The sequence below is a fragment of the Austrofundulus limnaeus genome, unplaced genomic scaffold (assembly GCF_001266775.1).
Source record: "Austrofundulus limnaeus strain Quisiro unplaced genomic scaffold, Austrofundulus_limnaeus-1.0 Scaffold200, whole genome shotgun sequence".
Taxonomy (NCBI): Eukaryota; Metazoa; Chordata; class Actinopteri; order Cyprinodontiformes; family Rivulidae; genus Austrofundulus; species Austrofundulus limnaeus.
In genome coordinates, this window is record NW_013952602.1 from 758663 (window position 1) to 780011 (window position 21349).

At 37.2% G+C, this 21349-nt stretch overlaps 1 protein-coding gene across 1 annotated transcript in view; it reads right to left on the reverse strand.

Annotated features, from left to right (window-relative positions):
• Positions 1-1097: 1097 nt before the first annotated feature.
• Positions 1098-21349, reverse strand: part of ddb1 (damage-specific DNA binding protein 1) — a 63067-nt gene continuing 42815 nt past the window's right edge. The window contains exons 20-27 of the mRNA XM_014018739.1: positions 20173-20337; positions 19557-19651; positions 16796-16966; positions 15996-16105; positions 15099-15268; positions 6748-6850; positions 4246-4369; positions 1098-1731 (exon numbers count right to left, since the gene is read on the reverse strand). Coding sequence (XP_013874193.1) covers positions 1648-1731; positions 4246-4369; positions 6748-6850; positions 15099-15268; positions 15996-16105; positions 16796-16966; positions 19557-19651; positions 20173-20337 — 1022 coding nt within the window. The 3' untranslated portion in view covers positions 1098-1647. The remainder of the gene's footprint in view (positions 1732-4245; positions 4370-6747; positions 6851-15098; positions 15269-15995; positions 16106-16795; positions 16967-19556; positions 19652-20172; positions 20338-21349) is intronic.

The following is a 21349-nucleotide window of genomic DNA, read 5'->3' on the forward strand; positions in this document are numbered from 1 at the left end:
ATAAAAGAATTCAAGTTGTCAAAAAAGCCACAGGAGATGCACTATATCCTCTATTCTGTATTTTTTTTTGGTGTAAATTACATTTTTTTTCATTTCTAGTTATTCTCAGGGATAAAACCGGTTACTATTTCACAAAGACAACAGTAAGCTGGTATATAAGTGATTAATTTTGTCCAGAAAAGTAAATAATTGAAACCTATTGTAAGAACACACAATTGTTTCCCTGATTTGTTTCTTCTGTTTAATCAAATTTTCCATACTTAATATTTTAACCATTTAGATCAGCTCGATCATGAAGTGCTCCATGACTTTTAGGGTTTATAACTGTTTTATGTTAATCTATAATTTTTCCTTTAGAAATAAACTGGTTCCCTTCAAAAATGTTTCCTGAAATTTACTTCAGCACATTTGCAAATTTTAGCTTTTCATGTTTTGGTTTCAGCTAGTTTTGCTAATTTTAGATTTAGCTACAAGTTTGCTGAAAATGTGCCAATAAACCAAGATAAAGTCAAATAAAGTGGCATATTTGAAAGAACACGTTAGCATTACAAAATGGTTGTTAATGCAGCAACTAAATGACAAATGGCTCAAGACTTTTGCACAGCACTCCATTCTGCCAAAATTTGTAGTTTTATAAGAATTTAACTAAATTCGGTAAAAGTGGAGAAATTCAACAAAGAAAACCACAAACAGCTGCCTTTAGCTTAGAGAAGCAGATTGAAAACACTTGGTTTCTTGGAAACAAAAATAAAACTTGACTGTTCTTTATTCTGAAATTAATTCTTAATTAAAAAGACATGACTTGAACAAATCACTAAATCAAAGTTCAAACAATCTTGAACATATAATGAAAGTCTTTAGCAGAATTCATTAAGCCCTCCACTTCAGTTACATTTATGAACATAACACAGAGGATAAGTGGAATTAAACAAACACACAAAATGTTTTAATCCAGATAAAAGTATCACTGATAAAAAGCAGCAATTCTTCAAATGTCAGACTTCACTTAAAGAGCAGAACTGAGTGACTGATCAGCACTAAAATAATGATGATCAGTGATGGAAACAGAAGTTCTTTCTGAGAATAAAAGAATCAGACACCATACTAAAGCAAACTTTATTAGAATAAACAAAGAAAACATCACAGACAAAAAGCTATAAATCTATCATTTTCCTCATTTTAGTTTCTTTTACAGCGTTTTTTACTCCAGACTTCAGTAATGAACTCAAACCTGGTCACATTTACACTGCGTGGTGCCGAGGATCCATTAATCTTCCAACTCATCTGTAAGTGGCAAGAAACACGGCAGAGAATGGTGAAGGTGAGGAAAAAAATTTTTCGGCTAAATTTAATGATGATACACCGTTCCACACAGTCACACATGTTCACACAAACTAAAACACACCCAGACCAGGACTTTTACTTTGGTCTGTCTGTCGCAGTTTGCCTGGAGACTTGGGGTGCTATGCTCATTCTGTAGCACCTTCATGGTCTTAACGGGACATCTCACTGAGGTCTGAAGGACAAGCATGAACACGGTCCTTATAACTATTTACACATTTGCAAAGCCCAATGTGTGGTTTTCCCCAACGATCCTCCTCGGGCCCGTCCTCTCTCTCAGCGGGGGGGTCTAAATGTTGAACTGAACTAGTGGATCCTCGTCAGCTCCTCCACAATCTTAATCACCTCGTCCACTGTGGCTTCACGCTTCATGCCGCTGCCATCATCGATCTGAAATTGAACGACATCAAGCAGTGAGCCTCCTCTGCTGAGAAAACCCACAACCCCCACGGCATGACTTATGTGATYCGATAACAAAGAAATAAATAAAACAGATGCAGGTACAAACCAAACAGATGAGGATTTAAAAAGCCTTACTCCGTTTAACATTAAAACTAACATCTGAAATCACCTTGAAAGTACTTGGATGACTTATTTCTTTGAAATCTTTAAAATATGGCTGTGCCCTAATTTTTAGACTATTACAGATAAATATAAACCCCATTTTTCAACATATAAGTGAACTCACTCTGCTGCAGCAGAATGCCTAATGTTCTAGTTGTAGCCAAATCTAGGCTTTAAAGAGGAATGTCCTGGAAAGGAAACCATCTGAATCACCAGAATCTGTTTTTATCTGTTCTTTAAGATGAAACAGGTGGAATAGAGTAAATTAAAACTGATTTTTATCATTCAAAATAGATGGGACACAGAGAATTAGTATTAGTCTCTGTCAAAAGTGACTTTTTCACCTGTTATGAAGTTTGTGTGAAATTTCTAGTTCACCTTCAAAGACAGTACCAGTCCATCGAAGCTTAATGCTGAATTAGAAAATAAATAAATAAATAACCAATAATAATAATAATAATTATATTATTATTATTATTATTATCAACAACAACAACAACAATAATAATAAATATTATATTTCAAGTTTTTCCTCAGCAGATGTTTCTGTTGGAACTTTATTTATTAATAACAAAGAAAATTTGTATTTTGCAACAGAGTGGAACAGTTTTCATTATTTAAGAGCAGATTGAATTGAACTATGATTAATCGATTCAGAACCTTATAAACTGAAAACAAATTGATTCAGGGAATTGGCCACAATACCCAACCATATTTGTCGCAATTTTGAGTTTTTAACTGGCTTCCACCTGTTGCATCTCAGTGAAATACCCTAAATTATATGTTGTTGAAAAAGTTATTAATAAACTCTTTTGCATCACATGAATCCTAGCCTGGTAAAAACCAGCCCATTGTCCTAAGCTTCGCTTCGTACAGACGGTCTGGAACCTCGGATATTGAGACACAGTTTCTTGCTGGTGGCGTGGACTCTGTTGGAGTTTAAAACGATTGGGTTGATTTTACCCAAATGCAGACATTTGTAGTGTACCAAGCTCGACTGTGAAGTAAGCTAGGCTAAGAACCTTCATTTAGAATCCTCGTCAGCACAGACTCAGTGTCTTCATTCACTTCCTCCGCTGCCATTGCTGAACTACAGGCAGACTAAAACAGTGCAGAAAATCTAGGTTTGTTGTTCAAAACTCCTCCTGTTCATTGAGTGGCCCGGTAGAAATTCTACCAGAGAAATCCATGTCAATGGGAGAAAGTTAAAATGTAGTGAGGGAAACTAGAAGTGAGCAGAACTGTGTCAGGAAGGCAAAGGCCACACTAATCCTGTATTTATGGTTGTTCCAACTTAAAGTATAATAAAGATTTTGGGGAAAAAAGTCTGGCTTTTTAACACAAAATTTAGTCAAAACAGAAGAAAAATAAAACCATAAATAATCAATTTTATGGCACACTGGAGACAATGCAATGACTGGTTTTAGTCTAGTTCATAAATTAATAAAAAACAGTTGTAGATGTCCATGTCCAACCATTTTCCTGATTTATCAAATCACATAAAAAGCAGAGAAACTTAAGAAAATTAGCAAACGCAATATTTTTGATATTTTCCTGTGGCACTTTATTTTAAGGGCTTCCACACATTTTGAAAAATCCTATTGCAGCCTAAAATGTGCTGGAGAACCTGATGAACAACTTCTAAACCATACGCAAAACAGGAAAACTAGAAGAAACCTTATTTTACAGGAAACAYCCATCTAAGATATATTTAATGGGACTTACTGAAAAATTGTGGACTTATGGCCTGACAGTATGTCCTGAACTGGAGTGTTCACTGTTCTGCTTGATTAATAAAGAAATATTGGCTGTGTCTCAATTCATGTTAATTGTGTCTCAATTGTGTTAGTTTGTTTATTTTTACTTTTGAACTAAGGCAAGTGGAATAAGATGAAGATACTTCTGGTTTTATTTGTTATTTTGTTAGTCAATAAAAAAACACCAGTAAATAAGTTACTTTTTTTWAAAAATCATCTAATTGTCTATCTGGCTGCTTGAGTTGTGCAGAAGATTGATCCTCTTCATGTTATGTCCTACACATCCCTAGATGGGGCTTAAGTTAACAAGGCAAGAAAATAAGATTTCCTCAGTTTGCTTTTTTCAATTACTGAATCTGAACCTTGCAAAACATCTGCCATGGGATTAAAAAGGCAGAGAAACCATAGAAAATGTAAGAAAATGAATGCATTTACAAACAAAAGAAGAGCTAAAGTCCAAATAAATGTTATGAAACAAACATTTGTCTGAATCAGACTAGTAAAAGAAGGGAATTACTGGAGGTAATAGATCTGCAGTGTTCCTCTGATAGGAGTGAGTTTCAACATGAACAGGGGCTCCTACCTGCAGAGTGCTGACGACCTCCTGCATCTTCGCTCGGCTGAGATCCAAGAAGCTTTCAATCAGGTCCCCATCGATGAATCCTGTGGCCTGCTCTGTCTTGCGTTCCGTGTGGAAGGACCTCCAGGTGTTTTGCTGTCAAGGAAAAGAAAAAAAAATCTCCACGAGGCAGTTACTGTGCCTGAGGATGGCCCCTGGGGTATAGAACTGTAAAGTTTCCCTCAGGCAGAGTCAACATATCCAATGTGATGTGATGAAACGTTTAGAAGAGCAGGCAGCTGGTAATCAGTGTGGTGTTGGTAATCCTCTTTTTGTTTAAGGAAGAGGCTAAGCATCAGGCCAAATGGGCTTTGACTGTGAAACATAAGGATTAAAATATTTAATATAAAATAAAAAGGTTGCAGAGGCAATCACCTTTAATTCTTCTGATTAAGAAGAAAAAACATTTTAATTCAATGCTGGGTTTGTATTACATTACATTACTACAATTAACTTTATGCAACATAACTTTTTTTGGCTCTAATCTCGTTATGCATATGTGTAATGACAATAAAGTCATTCTATTCCACTATGTTAACGCCATATTTTAATAACTTTCTTATCAAGTTACCAACAACAGGGCAACATTTGGCTAAAATTTTCTTGCAGTTAAAAAATACTTGAACTTTTAATTATTTTTAGTTTGGGCCAAACATGACAAAAGGAAGAGACCAATCTGCACAACAATCAAAACTCGTGTAGACAGCGTTGAAAGAACTGTGTCCAAAATGGTATTTAAGAAAATAAACATTTTTTGTGAGAACAATTTGTTCCTTTTTCATGGTAATAATTTAATTAATCAATCAYTTACCTYGATCTGGATCCAACAAAATGTATCACTATTAGGGGTCGACCGATACATCGGCTGGCCGATATTTTTGGCCGATATTAGCGTTTTTTCCTTATATATGGGTATCGGCCGATACGTTCGTCCGTTCGGCTGATCCATTCTTTGGGTCATGCGAGCGCATGTTGCCGCCACTCCCTCGGGGAGAGAGCGGCTGCTAATGTRGTGAGYCAGAGTGCTAACAACWATAAGGGTGAGTTATGAACTGTAAATGTGTTTTAACTMTCTAACTGAGCTGTTTCTGCCCCCTGTGTCGGACTATGAGTGGTAGAGAGAACAGCTGTGTGTTTGTTTCACTTRGAACYGGAGCGCAGCGAGCGCCATGTTTTTACMTTRGGTTTGAAACCGWACMGTAATTAGCGTGTCCGCATTGCTTTTGTTTTAAAAAATGCTGGAGCTGCTCACAGGAAGCATAGAAGAACACCTGTATTGTTCTCCTTGCTGGATTAAAATAAAAAGCTCTRGGTCTTTTCTCGCTGTTACGTTCATAAGAGCGAAAGCGCTGCCGTCCATGTAAACAACATGTGAACCAGGCAGACTCTGCTCATATCACGTTTGTTCTGACCACAGTATAAAAGTTGTGATGCAAGTTTTCTTCGGTGTACATTTCAAACTGTGATCTAAACTTAACTTCAGCTAGTTTAAATGCATTTTTTGCCCGGTGTAAAAAAACGGGTGCAGACTGAGGCAGACTGTGAGCGCTGCGTGTGTGTGTGTGTGTGAAGTCCTCACAAAGATAGCAAGATGTATGTGTGTCTCCTTTTTTTGTGTTCCTCTGACAGTTTTAATTAGGCATGTTGCTGTTTTTGCATRAAAAATGCTGGGATATTAAAACATAGTCATTTTATGTAAAATATATATATATTAATATGAATAATATACAAATAAAAACAGAATATTTAGCACTAGATAAAATAAATCATGAATTTATTTTTTTAAGAAAGGGCTGAAAGAAGAAATCCTGTGTGGCAGCACTTCCTACAGCCTGCATCAGACAAGGCTCAGTTAATAAATGTTTTTGTTTTGTTTTAAATTGAGACCTGTGTAACATTTGTTATGATTCTTATTTTTATCGTGTTAATGGAGAAAGAAAAGGCAGTAACGGCTGCAAGAATCGGCCAAAAAAAAAGAAAAAAGGCTGAACGTTTTATCAGTTAGACTGATATCTACAAAATCGGTATCAGCCTTCAAAAACCTGTATCGGTCGAACTCTAATCACCGTTGGTTTCCTCACTAATAGATATCTACCCTCCATAAAAGCAGCACTTCTTTCTACTAGAAAAGTAAAGCAACATGTGGCTCGATGTCCTGACTGGTTAAAATGTGGCGGCTGACATGCAGAGTGGAACAAAACAATATTCAGAAGACAAACTGAAACATGGCCACTAATAGTTCAGCTCCACAACAAATTATATAATGGGATCACACACAGCAGAATGGTTACAAATTATTCAATCATAAAATATTTATCAAGCAGCTTCAAAGCCAATTAAGGACACCATTACTGCTTTGTCACGTCGCTGGGGTTTGCTGCCAAGAAGACAGCCGCACCTGTCAGTGCAGGTCGCCAGATTTACTGTCGCAGGCAGCGAGTGGACGTGTGAGTTTACAAAGGATATAAGCTGTGCTCGATCTTCCCCACGCTCTTGATGACCTTGGTGAGGCGGTTCTGTAGGTCGAGGAGGAGACTGTACCAGCCCTCAGACAGGGACGTCACCAGACCTAAAACACACAGAATGGTTTAGCTGCTTTAAGATGTCTGCATCCCACAACAGTAATCATAAATCATTTTTAATTTGTCATCAATAGTAAAGGAACAGAATAACTTCAAGACTGGATTTATTCCAAACATAAAAAACAATCAAATTACTAATTATAAGATCATAAGTCTGACTGCGGTCCTCCAAATGCAAGTTTTATACTTGTGTGCTGCAGGTAAAACAGCACTGGTTTTATTGCTCAATAATTCAAGAAATATCCCTCATTTTCATGGGATTTGTGAAAAATCCTACAGCCACAGTTATTCAGGGAGCTTCATCGAGGTAGAAATATAGTTTTATGACATTTGGTGCATGCATTTSAATACTCTGGGGGAAATAACTTGTAAAAAAACACACACACAAACTGAAAGCTGACACAAACAAATACATGAACATAAACTCATTTCACTAATTAGTGATGCAGAGGTTGTTTTTCTGCACATGAAGCTTTGAAAGTGTTGACAAACTGGGAAACAGAAGAGCGCTAACAACCAATTAACTTAAAATTAATCCACTTTTTAATACAATAGTTTGGTCTTTTAAAAGGAGACAAAAACATTTGATCCTGTGTATTACACACATTTATCTGTTATTTGTCTAATACATGTTTTATGAGCTAAAATAGATTTAATCTATATCATTTCGTTTTAATGATTTCCTTGATGTATTATTCATATGATTCAGCTCATTAATAATTTTTTTAGCCAAGACTTTTCTCTTGGCCAAAAAAAAAATAAATTTTTTTAGTTGAAAGAAATACTAAAAATAAAAATTTTACACACTTGGCTGAAGACGAAASTGAAGAGTGTTATTTAAGGTAAAGCTGCATCTCAATGAACAGAAAAGAACTTTAATTTGTGCAAAGTGATGAGAAGAGCTTTCTACATCCCTTGTATTCATTAGAGGTTTGGGCCTGCCATAATTACATCGTCATTAAAGCCTTTAATGACACGAGAGTGGGGAGTTAACCCCAACAGCTGTTTATCTTCACACCTCCCAGCAGACGATCGAAAGATCATCAATCTTTTGCCTGGAAGTTAAAGTAAGTTGGATTAACAACAAGTTCCTATTATTAGAAGTTGTCTAGTTTTGTCTTGCAATAAAAATATGGGATTGATTACTTGCCGAATCAAAAAATATATAAAAAAAACAAAATGTAACCCTGAATACATTTGGGAAACTGTAACCAAATTAAAGGTCCAACACACCTTGAAGGAATGCYTATCACCCACTATTTTTATTGCTAGAGTTTTAAACTAAAATCGTCTTAAGTTGAGAAATGATGGAGTTGTAGTCATTTTACCCAAAACCTTAAAATAACGTTCTGCAAAACCGCAGTTTGTGAATCATGTTCGGCCAAGACCACATCACTTTATGTCTACCTCTTAAGCCCCAAAGGGTTTTCTTGAAGTTTTAACTGTCTGGTGGACAGGAAAATGGTTTTTATGAGTTTTTAGCCAAGATCCTGACGTTTCTATAGATACCACACATGTTTATGTTTAACTAAGAGAACTTAGGTTAATGAAGAAAACAAAACAAAACAAAACAAAACAAAATGTGTGTGTTGTAGGTCTTTGGTGTTGGTCTGTGGGTTGACTCTGACTGTTCTCAACATCCTTCGCTTCTGTTTATTGGAGATTTGTCTTGGTCTGCCACTTCGATCCTTGTCTTGAACTGTGCCTGTGGTCCTCCATTTTCTCACGTTTCTCACAGTGGAGACTGAAAGCTGAAATCTCCGAGATAGCTTTCTGTATCCTTCCCCTAAACCATGACGGTGAACAATCTTTGTTTTCAGCTCATTTGAAAGTTGTTTTGAGACTCCCATGCTGCCACTCTTCAGAGAAGAGAGGAGAAAAACTTACAATTGCCTCCCTTAATTACCCTTTCTCATAATTGGAGTCACCTGTGTATGGAGGTCAAGGGTCACTGAACTTATCAAACCAAACTTAAGTTCCAATAATTAGTTCTAAAGATTTTGAAATCAATAAAAATGACAACAGTGCCCAATTTTTGGACCTGCCTAATTTTGTTTAACCAATTATTGCACACTTTCTGTAAATCATATCAACTTCATTTCACTTCTCAAATATCACTGTGTTTGTCCCCTATATGATATATTTAACTGATTATATTTATCCAAACAATGATTTATAAAGGTGAATCCGGGAAATTAACAAGGCTGCCCAAACTTCCACACCCCACTGTATGTGTTGAGGATCTAAGCTGTTATAAAATTTAATTTTAACTCAATACCTGTAATACTTAGCTAAATTTTAGCCACGTTTGTGTTTTCTAATATCAGTTGGCTGTGGTGGCCATCTGACACTGGAGTGATTTCATAAGTTAACCATTCGTAAGTGTACACCCATTGAGTAGTTATCTGAAAGTTTCATTAAATCGCCCCAGTATCATGAGATTAAAAAAAATGAATCAAGTCAATGATTAATAGCAAGATTTTAAATTAAGGTCTTTATTTTTAATTGGCCTATTTGTTGTAGCTAACTAAGGTACACAATGCCAAATCTTAAGCTTATTATCTTTCACATTATCTCTGGATATTTTGCCAACACATGTGCACACAGATACAGGCAAAAATGTTGTCCATCTTTTGCTTTTTTGCTTGGGGCTGAAAATTATATTTATTAACATCAACTGACTGTGTTGATAAAAAAAATCTATTTTACAGAGGAAAAACAAAAACAGTCTATATTATAAATCAACTGAGAGTGTCCTGCAGCTATTAATTAGATAAAATAAAAATATTAATAAATGACACCATCAGATAAGAATGTGACATGAGGTGGAATTTTTTTTACAGAAAAAATTGACTCTCATGCTGCACTTTTAATACTGATTGTGATCAGTTACAGATCAGACTATCTAAAAACAGCTTTTTTGTCCACTTAATGATTGTTTTTTTGTATCGGGTGGAGATTAGAATAATCTTGTAGTGTTGAAGCTTCTTCCTGGAAACATGCATCGCAGCATCTCACAGAGAGATAAGCACCAGCAGTAGTTATTTATCTTCATTACARGCTGAAGCTCATTTCGGTTTACGAGCTGCTGAGGAAACTTTTCACAGGGAAATACGATTGTYGTTCTCATTTCCTGTAAAACTTTCCTCTGACACTTTTTAAAGGATCACAGAAAGTGCTGAGGTGAAATAATGTGCCATGCGTCAGGAGCTCTGGGAGTGCCGAGTCCAAATGATGAGCACTCCTTGTTTTTCATCTCAGCAATCATTACTGCCTGCCTGAAAGTTACTGGTTTCAATCAGAGTAATGAGGGGTGAAAATGTGATTGCCTTCAATTTTACGTTATTGTCTAGAATGTAAATGTTAGCTTTGACGAAACAGTTGTGACGGATCTTTGTGTACTTTCTATTTGTTCGGAGCTCTTGCCGCATTCAGCTCACTTTCTTTTTCGAAGAAAGGAAATGTCAATTCCAATTATTCACTGACTGAATGTCAGTTTTCTGCAAGATTTTCAGTGGATTTTCACATTGAATCCAAGGGTTATTTAAGTATTTGCTAGGAAAGGTTCTGAGTGGGTTTTATGTTGTCATTGAGAAACATTTTCCAGCAAAACAAAACTGTTCGAAGGAATGTTGGGGATTTACACTGAGCAGCATGGGCAAGGGTTCTGAAAAGACATAAAGCCCTGGAGTTTATAGCGCAGCAAACTAAATCCTGCTCATCTCCACTGGATCAAGGCAGGAACAAGCTGACAACAGTTATGACAAATAAATCAGTAACTGAGTTTATGGGAGGACACCTATAGGAAAGGGAGAAAAAAAGGTAAATTAAATAAAATGTCTAAGAAAACTACTTGTGTGATTTTTTGAATAATCTTCATTAAAATCACAATTAAAGTCTTACAGTTCCTTGAAGGAATGTATATCATCCCCCACCTTTCATGTCAACGTTTGCGACTCTGCTCATCTTGTTGAAAATGGGCATAATTACTGCCATTTCAGTCAAAGCCTCTAAATGACGTTATACACAATCACCTGCATTAATGTGAGATCTCATCAGATTGCATTAGTGCTCAAAGTATACCCACACAGCAGACAGGTGTGGGCCAGATCTGGTGTCAAGCTGGTCCTGCTGGCATGGCAAGTGATTTTTCAACCAGATGTGGGCCAGTTCTGGCAATGATGGAACTGTTTTTAGATAGCATACCACAAATGGGCACAGTTTTGGTTTGGTTTATATGGTCCAGGTGTGGGCAATCCTGAGCCTTGAGGGCCGCAGCCCTGCATGTTTTACTTTTTTCCCTGCTCCAACACAGCTGGTCCAGTCACTGAATTACCTCTTCCAACTTCTGCAGAAGCCTGATAATCACTCATTCATTCAAATCAGGTGTGTTGGAGAAGAGAAACAAAACATGTAGGACTGCGACCCTCGATGCCCACCCCTGTTGGCAAACCATATCAGGGCCACCAAAGGCCCATCATTCTTTGCAGTGTCTGGGCCAAGTGTTATGAGTGTTTGTGTATTGTGTGGGCCAGAACTGGGCCAGACAATATTGTTATGTGGCTCATGTGGGTATGTTGGTAGTGATTTTGTTGACTAAGGTCTCTTTAATGTCGAGTTTTCTTGGTGCAGTATCAGTGACAACCAGCAACTCCTTGGCCATCTTAAACGAGAATGACTTCAAAAATTAATCAACTGTCGATAACCAGCAATGATTATTTTCCATTAGTTTTATTATGATCTGTTCACTGTTTCATGAGATATTTTGCTAACACGATATACAAACACACAAGAACACATGGATAAAAATATTTTTTGATGTGGTGGTGGTGATAATTACTGCAATTCATCACATACATTGTGTGAAAAGAAAGAGAAACAGCTGCTGTGCGTTTGACAGAATCTCACCACTAACACCTCACAAAGCCCACTGATGCCATGCTCCACTGCTTTTAGCATAAGGTCATTTCTTAGTACTTACCAATATAAAAGTTTCACATGCAGTGAGGTGATATCATAAGAAACTATCAAAAATAGCTCCTTTCACACCTAATGTTTATAGAGATTTATGTGCTTTTTGCTGCAGGTCTTTTTCCAGCGAGTAGGTTCTAGGAACAGAATGGGAGACTGAGGTTGACCCACCTCAGCGCTAATTGCCCAGCCAAAATGCTGTGAGAGAGCCAYAGCTGGCGTTACGATAAAGAGGTGTGATGCTTTGATGGCATGTGGTTTGGGCTATGAGCACATGGCAATTTTAAATGGGGAATAATCAGCAATGACCCATTTTACAGCAAAACAGCTACTGATAATGGCCACTAACTTCAAAGACTGTGAGATCAGAGTACTCTTGTGTGTGAGTGAAGGGCTGGTGAGGAAATCTCACCTATCCGTTCTCCAAATGGTGATTTAACAAGAACCGTATATGAGATAGGTCTATTGCATACGTTTTTCGTACTCCACCTCCTGCATAATGACAGCTGGAGATAGGCACCAGCTCCCCTGTGACCCGGAAAGATAAAAGTGTGTAAAGAAAATGGATGGATGTTATTCGTCACACTAAACGCACATTGCTGAGTTATTGAAAATGACTCCTGTGACTTTAAAAGCTTGAACACTGTAAAAATCCCAGCAGAACAAGGTTAGGAGTGCTTGTTTGCTTTACTGTAAACAGAGATAGATCAGCATCGGCTATAGAAAAACTCATTTTAGTCGACCTTTAATTGTAAAGACGTAAATGAGGCAAGTGAAAAGGCAAGTTGTTTTGAGGTCACAGAGCATATGCTGTGTGTGAAAATGGACAATGTTTCTGCAGAAAATCCAAACTACTTGTTTGCTGAACTACACAACGTGTAATAGTTTGTGTRGTTAAAATTTGTCCTGTACAGCAGCTTGATTTTCACAAAGATTCAACAAATTCACATTGTTAGAGAGAGAAAAAACTGCTTTAGTGTGACAACAGATCCCTATCAATAAATGGATGAAGAAGTTACATTACTAAGATAATCTCATTAGGCTACAACAGTACCTTTTAGGGGTGTAACGATACATTGATCCACATCAATATATTTATTAAATGYTTATTGATTCAGTTACATTGAAGCAAAATAAAAAACAGTCCAGATCATTATAGTATACTCGATGTGGATCAATATCATTTGCCCGTCTAAGACAATCATTTATGTTTGTGTAAGGCATCATATAGATCAAGACTTGCAAACTGAATCGAAATCATATTGTGACTAAATTTGTTATACTGGGAAATATCGTATAATCATCCAAACAAATTGATATAATATTGTATTGTGATAAATATGGTGATTTATACCCCTAATATGTTGTGGAGCTGTGAAGGTCGARGACTAGCTGGAGAAAAGCATTCAGAGTTTCCAAATGTTTGCGAGGGTTTTTGATTGTCTTGTGTGAGTTGCACAGGCTTGCAATCTTGTTGCTTGAATTTCAAACATCTTCAAAAGGATAAGTAAAAAAAAATTTCACATAATATTTGCAAAGTTGTTACGGTGAACCTCTCACATCCACCTTGAACCTTTAAGCTATTCAGTTCTCATAATTCTACAGTCGGGTTTGACACCTGCATGGAAGTTCTCCTTGAGACAGATTTAAAGGCCTCCACATACTTCAACCGAGGCTGAGCAGTCGTCACGCAGTCACGTGGTTGTTCGGCGTTCGTTTTCGCACACACCTTTCATAGTTCCRGAGATGCACAGTGCCAAGCTCCTGGGAAACCCCTCCTGCTATGGTACACTTCACTGCACAGGGTTCCTTCCAGCTGGAGTCCACACTCCGAAAAAAAAACAACAACAAAACAAAACCCAAAAACCTGCAATCCACCGTTATTTTTTTCACATATCTGTTAGATCCACTAATATTTGCCCACAAATCCATCCCAGTTAATGCTCCCTAAAGACTGCACCGTATAAAACGTCTTTATCTTCCCTCATGAGTTTTTGGCCATTTGATGATCTTTATAAATGTTTCTGGTTACAACAGTCACATTCAGGAAGCGAGTAGTTGGAGAAAAATGCAACGTCCGAGCGCTTTCAGCATGAACAAACACGCCCATAAACTTCAGACCTACCACACATCAACTTCTTAGCAGGTGGGGYGTAAAAAGTTCTCCTGGCGGGGTGTGACGAGAAGGCATAGTCTATGCTGAGAGCATGGTAATGTAATTTTTGTCATGAAACTGCAACAAATCGAACCAACATTGACTGGTCAGAGGGAGTGTAAWGAGGCCGAAGACTCCTTAAACACCAGTCCTAAATGTCCTGGTTTAACCACAATAATGAATATTTACAAACTGGTCCAAATCTGCCTATTTTTTATTTTGAAAGTGGGGACACTTTCCCCAAAGCTGGGGAAAAACGAGCCAAGGTGGGAAGTGGTGAGCAACAAAATGATGTACATGGCCAAAAATGAAGTTTTGCAATATGTGTACACCAAAATATTCAGTGATTTTCATAAAATGGGACAGGCAAAACAAGACTGCTCAGCTCACTGGTCACTTGATCGCAGTCACATAGATTCTACTGAGACTGCAATGGAAAACTTGCCTTTTTTAGTCACAATTTTGAGTCTAGTCCCCAATAATCCCAGACAAGTGAGAATAAGGCTTAAGTTACAGCTTACTGGTTTCTACAAAGGGTTTCCTAGACAGTCCTCTGTAACAAACCCTCTTCTGTGTGTGATTTGATGAAAAAAAAAAGTCAGACGATCCTGCCACTGACATTTGTAGAGGATGACACACTACAGATGAAAGTACTTGGCATGAAAACTAAATCAAGGAGGATGAGGCAATAAAAAACCCAGATATAAATAAAACATTTAGTGTCATTTTTCTGCATTCTAACAAAAGCCAAAATAACTGTAGAGTTTTTAAAAAGGTAGTAAATTATTTCTTAAAACTGTGCCTAAGACATAACAAAATTAAAAAAAATATGTATGCAAGACTTTCTTAGTGTTAATATGTTTCAGTAGCYATAAAAAGTGATAATGAGTGAACTAGTGTCCAAAAATGACATCTGTTTCCACCTTCATTCAGTCTTGAGTCCAGATTAATAAAGTACTGATGTTCTAACACAGACATAAATGTGAAGATTTTCTTCCAGCAGCAAGAAAGCAAATGACTTAGAATACAAAAGGACTCAAGCCTGGCTTGTATCTGTGTAAAAAAAKKAAKAAAAAKAAKCTTGCGTGTGAAATTGTCCGTACACCTACCAATCATCCCGTTAACGGTGCCGAAGAGCACGGAGCCCTGGGTGGGTGTGGAGCTCTCCACGAGGTTCTGCAGCACCAGTGAACCATGGCAGAAGACATTTACAAACTCCCCAAGGTGGAACACCCCCACCTCCTGCAGGTGCTGCCTCTCCTCGTCGGTGGTGGCCGCACTGACCGCGGGAAGGATGGCAAGACAGAAACACAAAGGAGAAACCGCAAAGAGGAGTGTGAACATCAAGACAAAACAATGTCAGAGGCAAAATTGAAACATGGTCGGGAGCAAGGCTATCGATTAGTCAAATGAAAAACAAGGGAGGCAGATATACAAGAAGTGCTGCAAAAGGTCAGAGAATGATAGAGAGGTAATGAATAAAAGGTTGGGAAACAGTGAAAAGAGCAACAGGAACAGAGACGTGATACAAAAATAAAGGTCAAAAGCATTGAGAGCTCCAACCTGACGTATTAGATGGATAATGAGTGAAGGCACAAATGTAACACAAGCACTTTCTGAACACATCTCTCTTCCTTATCCTTAAAGTCAACACTTGTCCAACAGTGAAATTACCACAAAGGGGAAAAAGCTGAAGGGTAGCTAAAAGCACAGCTGAGAGATGAATCATAATTTCCCAAACAAATGCAAGGACAATGCTGCTTTGCCACATTCATATCAGTGATGTTGATCTAAAACCTATCATGGGACTCTGTAGACGGAACAGCATCCTAATGACTCTGTGTGGACCTGAGTGGGCAAAATTTAGAGGTGATTTAGAACTTTTTTTTGGCATTTCAGTTCTGGTGAAACAGATCAGATGAACAAAATGATTTTATGAAAGAAATTGAGCACACAGACATTGCATTTTAGCATCTATAAAAAGCAACATTCTATTATTTTCTCACCTGTCCTTTTGGCAGACAAACAAGTTAAAGGCATTCTCTGCCCCCAGGAAGTTGTCGTCATCAAGAATCTCCACAGCACTCATCCAGTTAGGATTAAAATCGCGAGCAATCTGAGCAAAAATAAGAAATATGTTGTAGAAAAATGTAAACAACGTAAATCTATCAACCAAAGCCAGTATGGCTCTCGCCTCCAAGTATTTTCGTTATCTGAGAAGTGTTGACTCCAAACAAGCCGTCTTCTCCAATGCTTCAACACTTCCACTGACTGTTACTGAATCTGTGCGATCAATATTCTACTGCCGTTGCATCTTATGTGGAAAGACTTACAGCATTTTAATCAGGCACAGAGCACTTGGAATTACCCGATAAACCTGAGTATAAAAGTAATACATTTTTATTCTAGGGTTAGAATCCGTGTATGGTTTGTTCTGTTTTTATTCTTCGTTTAAAAATAAAATCGCAAACCTGCTGTAAAATGATACATTTTTTTCTTAAAGATGTAGTTTTTGATCATGACAACTTTTAATTATTTTCATTATAAAATGTGCTCAGAGGGTTTCAATTTTTTTTAATCTTTTCAACCTAAATCAGTTTCAACACATCAAAAGTCTGAGTTGTGAATGAGCGTCAGAGAGGAATAAAACATTTACACAACAAAGAGAACATGAAGTATACAGTACCTGCCTTGGTTGAAAGTCAAAACTAATTTGCAGTTTTGGTTCAAAGTAACAACTCAGCTCAACTTCTTCACCCTTCTGAATTCTGAGGTTATTTCCCTCACATTTTTCTTCACATCTCACCTCTTCAAAGTTGCCCTCCATGGGTTTGTATGCCAGCAGCAGGACAGACCTCATCAGGTCRCCCACCAGGATGAAATCTCCTTTAGTCTTCAGGTAAAGGGCCATGATGTTGTTGTAGTGGTTACACTCAGTCCTCAGCTCCTTCTCAGCCGTCCATTCATATAAACGAACCTGGAAAAAGGTGTCATTAAGAGCTTGTGATGCATTTGATAAACTGGACATTTTAGATCCACAACTACCTTCAGTTCCCACTTGTTTTCTTGTTTCTCAGTCAGTGTGAGGTGTTGATTAACAATCAACTATCTGCTAGTTCATGAATGAAGAGTTGATGACTAATTAGACCCACATCTCACACTGTCTGCAATGTCAAACATTATGACAAAACGTTAAAAAAAAGCTAAGCAGAGGTTTATAGCTCTGACCCATGTGTAATTCACTTAATAGCAGAGTGATGAATAAGGAGTTTAAAAGCCCAGGAGGCCTAAATAATCTCAAAGTTTGCACAGACCTTAAAATAAGCTCGTTTGCCTCGATGAAATTATAAAGATCTTGATCTTAAGAAAAATATTTATTATAATTTTAATCAAGTTTGACATCTTTGATCTTTTTTGCTCATCTTAGAACTTAAAACGTGGACGAGGCTGCAACTTAAGTGGCCAAATCTTACTCACTAAAACATCAGATTCAAAACAAGTAACTAATAAATCAAGAAAATGTAGTTAGACCGCAGACCTGTTTACGCTGACTTCAAATGAGCAGTTTGTTTTACTTTCACAAATGTAAAAAAAAAAAATAAAAATAAATTTAAAAATAAAAATTTWAAAAAATTCTCAGAAAATGTCAGAATTTTTACAAATTTAATCTTAAGCCTCATACAATAAATAGTCATCCCTTGTCAGTCTGCTGAAGCTTTAATCAGAAATATAAAAGGCAAATCAACAAAATACAACAAATTCAAAGTATTTTTTTCTCCATTTTTCAGTGAAGGTTAAAAATTAAAAAGAAACCAATGCAGTAGAAAGCGAGTCACTCACATGAGCTCCAGGAATCTGAACTTCCTATTTGAGTCATGATATCTTCAGATAACGCCGCCTTTCCAGCTTTTAATCCCTTTAATCTATCTTTTAACTCAGTATGGATGAGTGTGATATTTTGGAGCAGCGAGAAAAGGCCGTTTCTTTCACACTGCATGTCAGGTGATTTCACACTTCTACACGAGACAACTCTATTTAGATATGAAACTATAAATTGAATGAGACAGTGGTTTTCTACTTGGATGAATCACACACTGAGATGAGTCATTTGTTGGCTGACTTGCAGGACAGAGACTAAATTAGTGAACATGAAAAACACTAACAAATGATAAACTGTTCAGATGCTTAACTTTAACATATTCTTTTATTGTTTTGAGTAAATTTAAATTAGGAATACAAAAAGAGATGAGAAATAATTCTCATGTAGAAAAACAAAGACTTTGTAATTGCTCTACATGACAGATTAAAGGAAACATACTTTTGTTGAGGCTGGCGGATTTTACACCACACGTGGAGAAGAAAGGAGCAGAATTCAAACAGACTGGTTTAAATATTTGAGCCAGATGGTAAACTCTGACTGTGGAAGGAAATGTTTAAAAGCTCCACGCCACTGAATCTGTTGCTCAAGCCTAAATGAAAAGAATTAGTTAAAAAACACAATCTCAACATTAAATTACATTTATCCTTCACACACCTTAAGTTTTCTTAAATTTTTATTAGTAGTTGGAAAATTAAAGGCCCAGCACTTCTTGAAGAAGCCACTGCCTTCTGTGCCAATGTTTTAAACTAAAATCGTGTTGAGAAAAGACTAAGTTGTGGTCAAACTGTGCAAATGTTATGCGTGATCTTATGTGATGCTGTGAGATCTCATYGGTTGTGTTAGTGCTCCATTTATGTGTTGAGGATTATTCTCAGCAACTACCACAATAAACTTTAGGTCAACATTGGTAAATTTGACAAAGGTACACATATTTTTGGTGAAGACTGGTTAACAGCTGCAGCCATCTTGAATGACTTTAAGAACTTTTGAGTTGTAGATGGATAGTTCCTCAGAGTTTACCTACAAAAAATGTTGAGTCGGGTCCTTTGGACGGATTCTTCTTTGTTGAAAAGTTTCATCTCTTCTCCAAGAGACTTCCTCAGTCTGACTTTGTTTTTAGATTTTTCTGCCTGGATTATTAAGATGAATCAGGATACTACGTTTGTTTTAATCTGTCCCATGGTTCTCAAGATATTTTGCTAACAGACAAACATGAATGATTAACTGTTAATGTCAAAGTTTTAAGCCAAGAAGTTGAGCACTGTCTTGTGTTTGGATGTGTTGGTGATGTTGCACAGGTAATACAACACTAAACTGTAGTTCAGTATCTGTAAAACTGACTGAGTTCTTTTACAGTAAGATGGCAGAGGTGGCCATGTTGAATTGGACTGACTTGAAAAGTTATTCGGTTGCAGTGATTACATTGAACATTTCACTTAAATCGACATAGCGGTTCATTAAATATTCAGTTAACAGACTATGGCTCTAAATGTAAATGACAAAGTTTTAAAGTTTGATTCTGAATGATGACCTAACTCTCAGAGTGTCAGATTGGGATGACTCCCAGCTCTTACCACACTAAATTTTACCTCTGTATTATTAAAATTGAGTTCTAGCTATTTATCTGTGCAATAAATATGTCAAGAGGTTCTTATGTCCCTTGAAACCACCATCTATCACAACTTACTGTGCTATTTATGCTGGCCAGTAGTTTTCCATTGAACTCCACCATAGAATAAACGGCTCCTTTCACCTCTTTCTCAGCCACGGTTTGAAGCTTACCTACAAAAAATATATATATGTCAGCCAGGGTTCAGTCAACATTCAAAGAGTTACACATGCAGTGTTGAGTTAAATTAGCATCTACAAGATGCTTGTGAGAAAATAGAGAGAGCGAGAGCTGTGGAATAAATGGAAATGGAGATGGTACTGCATCAAGTATAAGGGTGAGAGTAAAATGAAGAGCTTGGAGTGGTGTAAATGAAATGCAAGCAATGCATTTTGAAAGGGACAGCGTGTTAAAGGAAAGGAGCTGAATCAGTGGTGGTGAGAGGGAGAACGTCTGATGAGAAGTGATAAGAAAATGATTAAGTGAGAGGAGGGAAACAAGAGGTTTGGCAGGACGACATGTCCATGCTTAAAATACGAGAGAGTGGGGCGAGGAGAAAATGAAACTGGGTAAAGGTGGAATGGAGCAAAACAAAAAAATGAGCTGGGTGAGAAAACAAACATGATAAGGTCAAGGAACAAGACAGAAAGCACAGTTGGGGTAGAGTTTGAAGGAAATGGAGAAAGCTACTGACCGTCAGTGTAATGGAAGACAATGATTCGTCCCTGCTTGGGCTCTGCCTCTTCTGGGTACACCATGGCGGTGCCAACGATGAAATACACTGACGGGTCTTTACCCAGACGACATGACACAATGCTGAGGGCATACTCACTGGGAAGGAACTGATGGGCATGAAGAACTGACAGAAACACAAAAATATTAGAAAAAAATATAGTGTCAAAGCAACAAAACACATCTCTATGATGCCATTTGGACTGAGAATTACTGTGTAGTAGATGATACAATCATTAGACAGGTAACACATTCCTTAGTTAAAAAATTTACAGAAATGATTCTGGCCATAATCCTGCAGCCCTATTCAGAGGTGGTCTTGGATCCACCTGCCTTCACAAAACTAACATGAAACCAGATAATGTGTGGCTACAGGCTACAGTTCACACTGCACAGTATAAAATGGGTCCAAATAAAATCTTTAAACTGTTTACATTATTGAAACAAATTATTTGACAGCCTGGCTTTTATTCTTGGTCTACATATAAAGTTTATTCCAAACATGAAAAGGGCTACAGCTTTAAATAGGGTTACTACATAGTTTCAATGTTCAAATTCTATACTTTTTCCAGACTAAAACAATCTTAAATTATTGTTTTTTTATTTATTTACTTTTTTTTTAACCAGGCAAACCCCACTGAGATCACACAACTTTTTTGCAAGCGAGGCCTGGACCTGAAGACAACCTAATGTATGTGTTTTTGGTCTGTGTGAGTAGACCAGAGTCCCAGAAGAAAGTCCAAGCAAGCATGAGGAGTAGGGCTGCAACAACAAACCGATAAAATCGATAAAAATCGATTATTAAAAGCGTTGGCAAAGAATTTCATTATCGATTCGTTGTGTCGCGCGATTTATGCATGCCTTGCCATGTTGCGGAGCCGATTACATCACCCACAGAGCGTTGTCAATGCTGGCTGACCTAAATAAATTTTACGAAAAATAAAAAAAATTACCTGTAAAGATCAGCCCTCTCTGACTCTCGAGTGAAAAGTAGAGACTTAGAACTTTAAACCAGTTTTTATATTGTGTTGTTAGGCCAAGTAGCGCCGAAGTTATGATAAAAAGTATATGCCATATTTAATGTTTATAAAAGACGGTCTGATGCAAGCTGCAGCGCAACAAGGAAACACGTGCGGGGG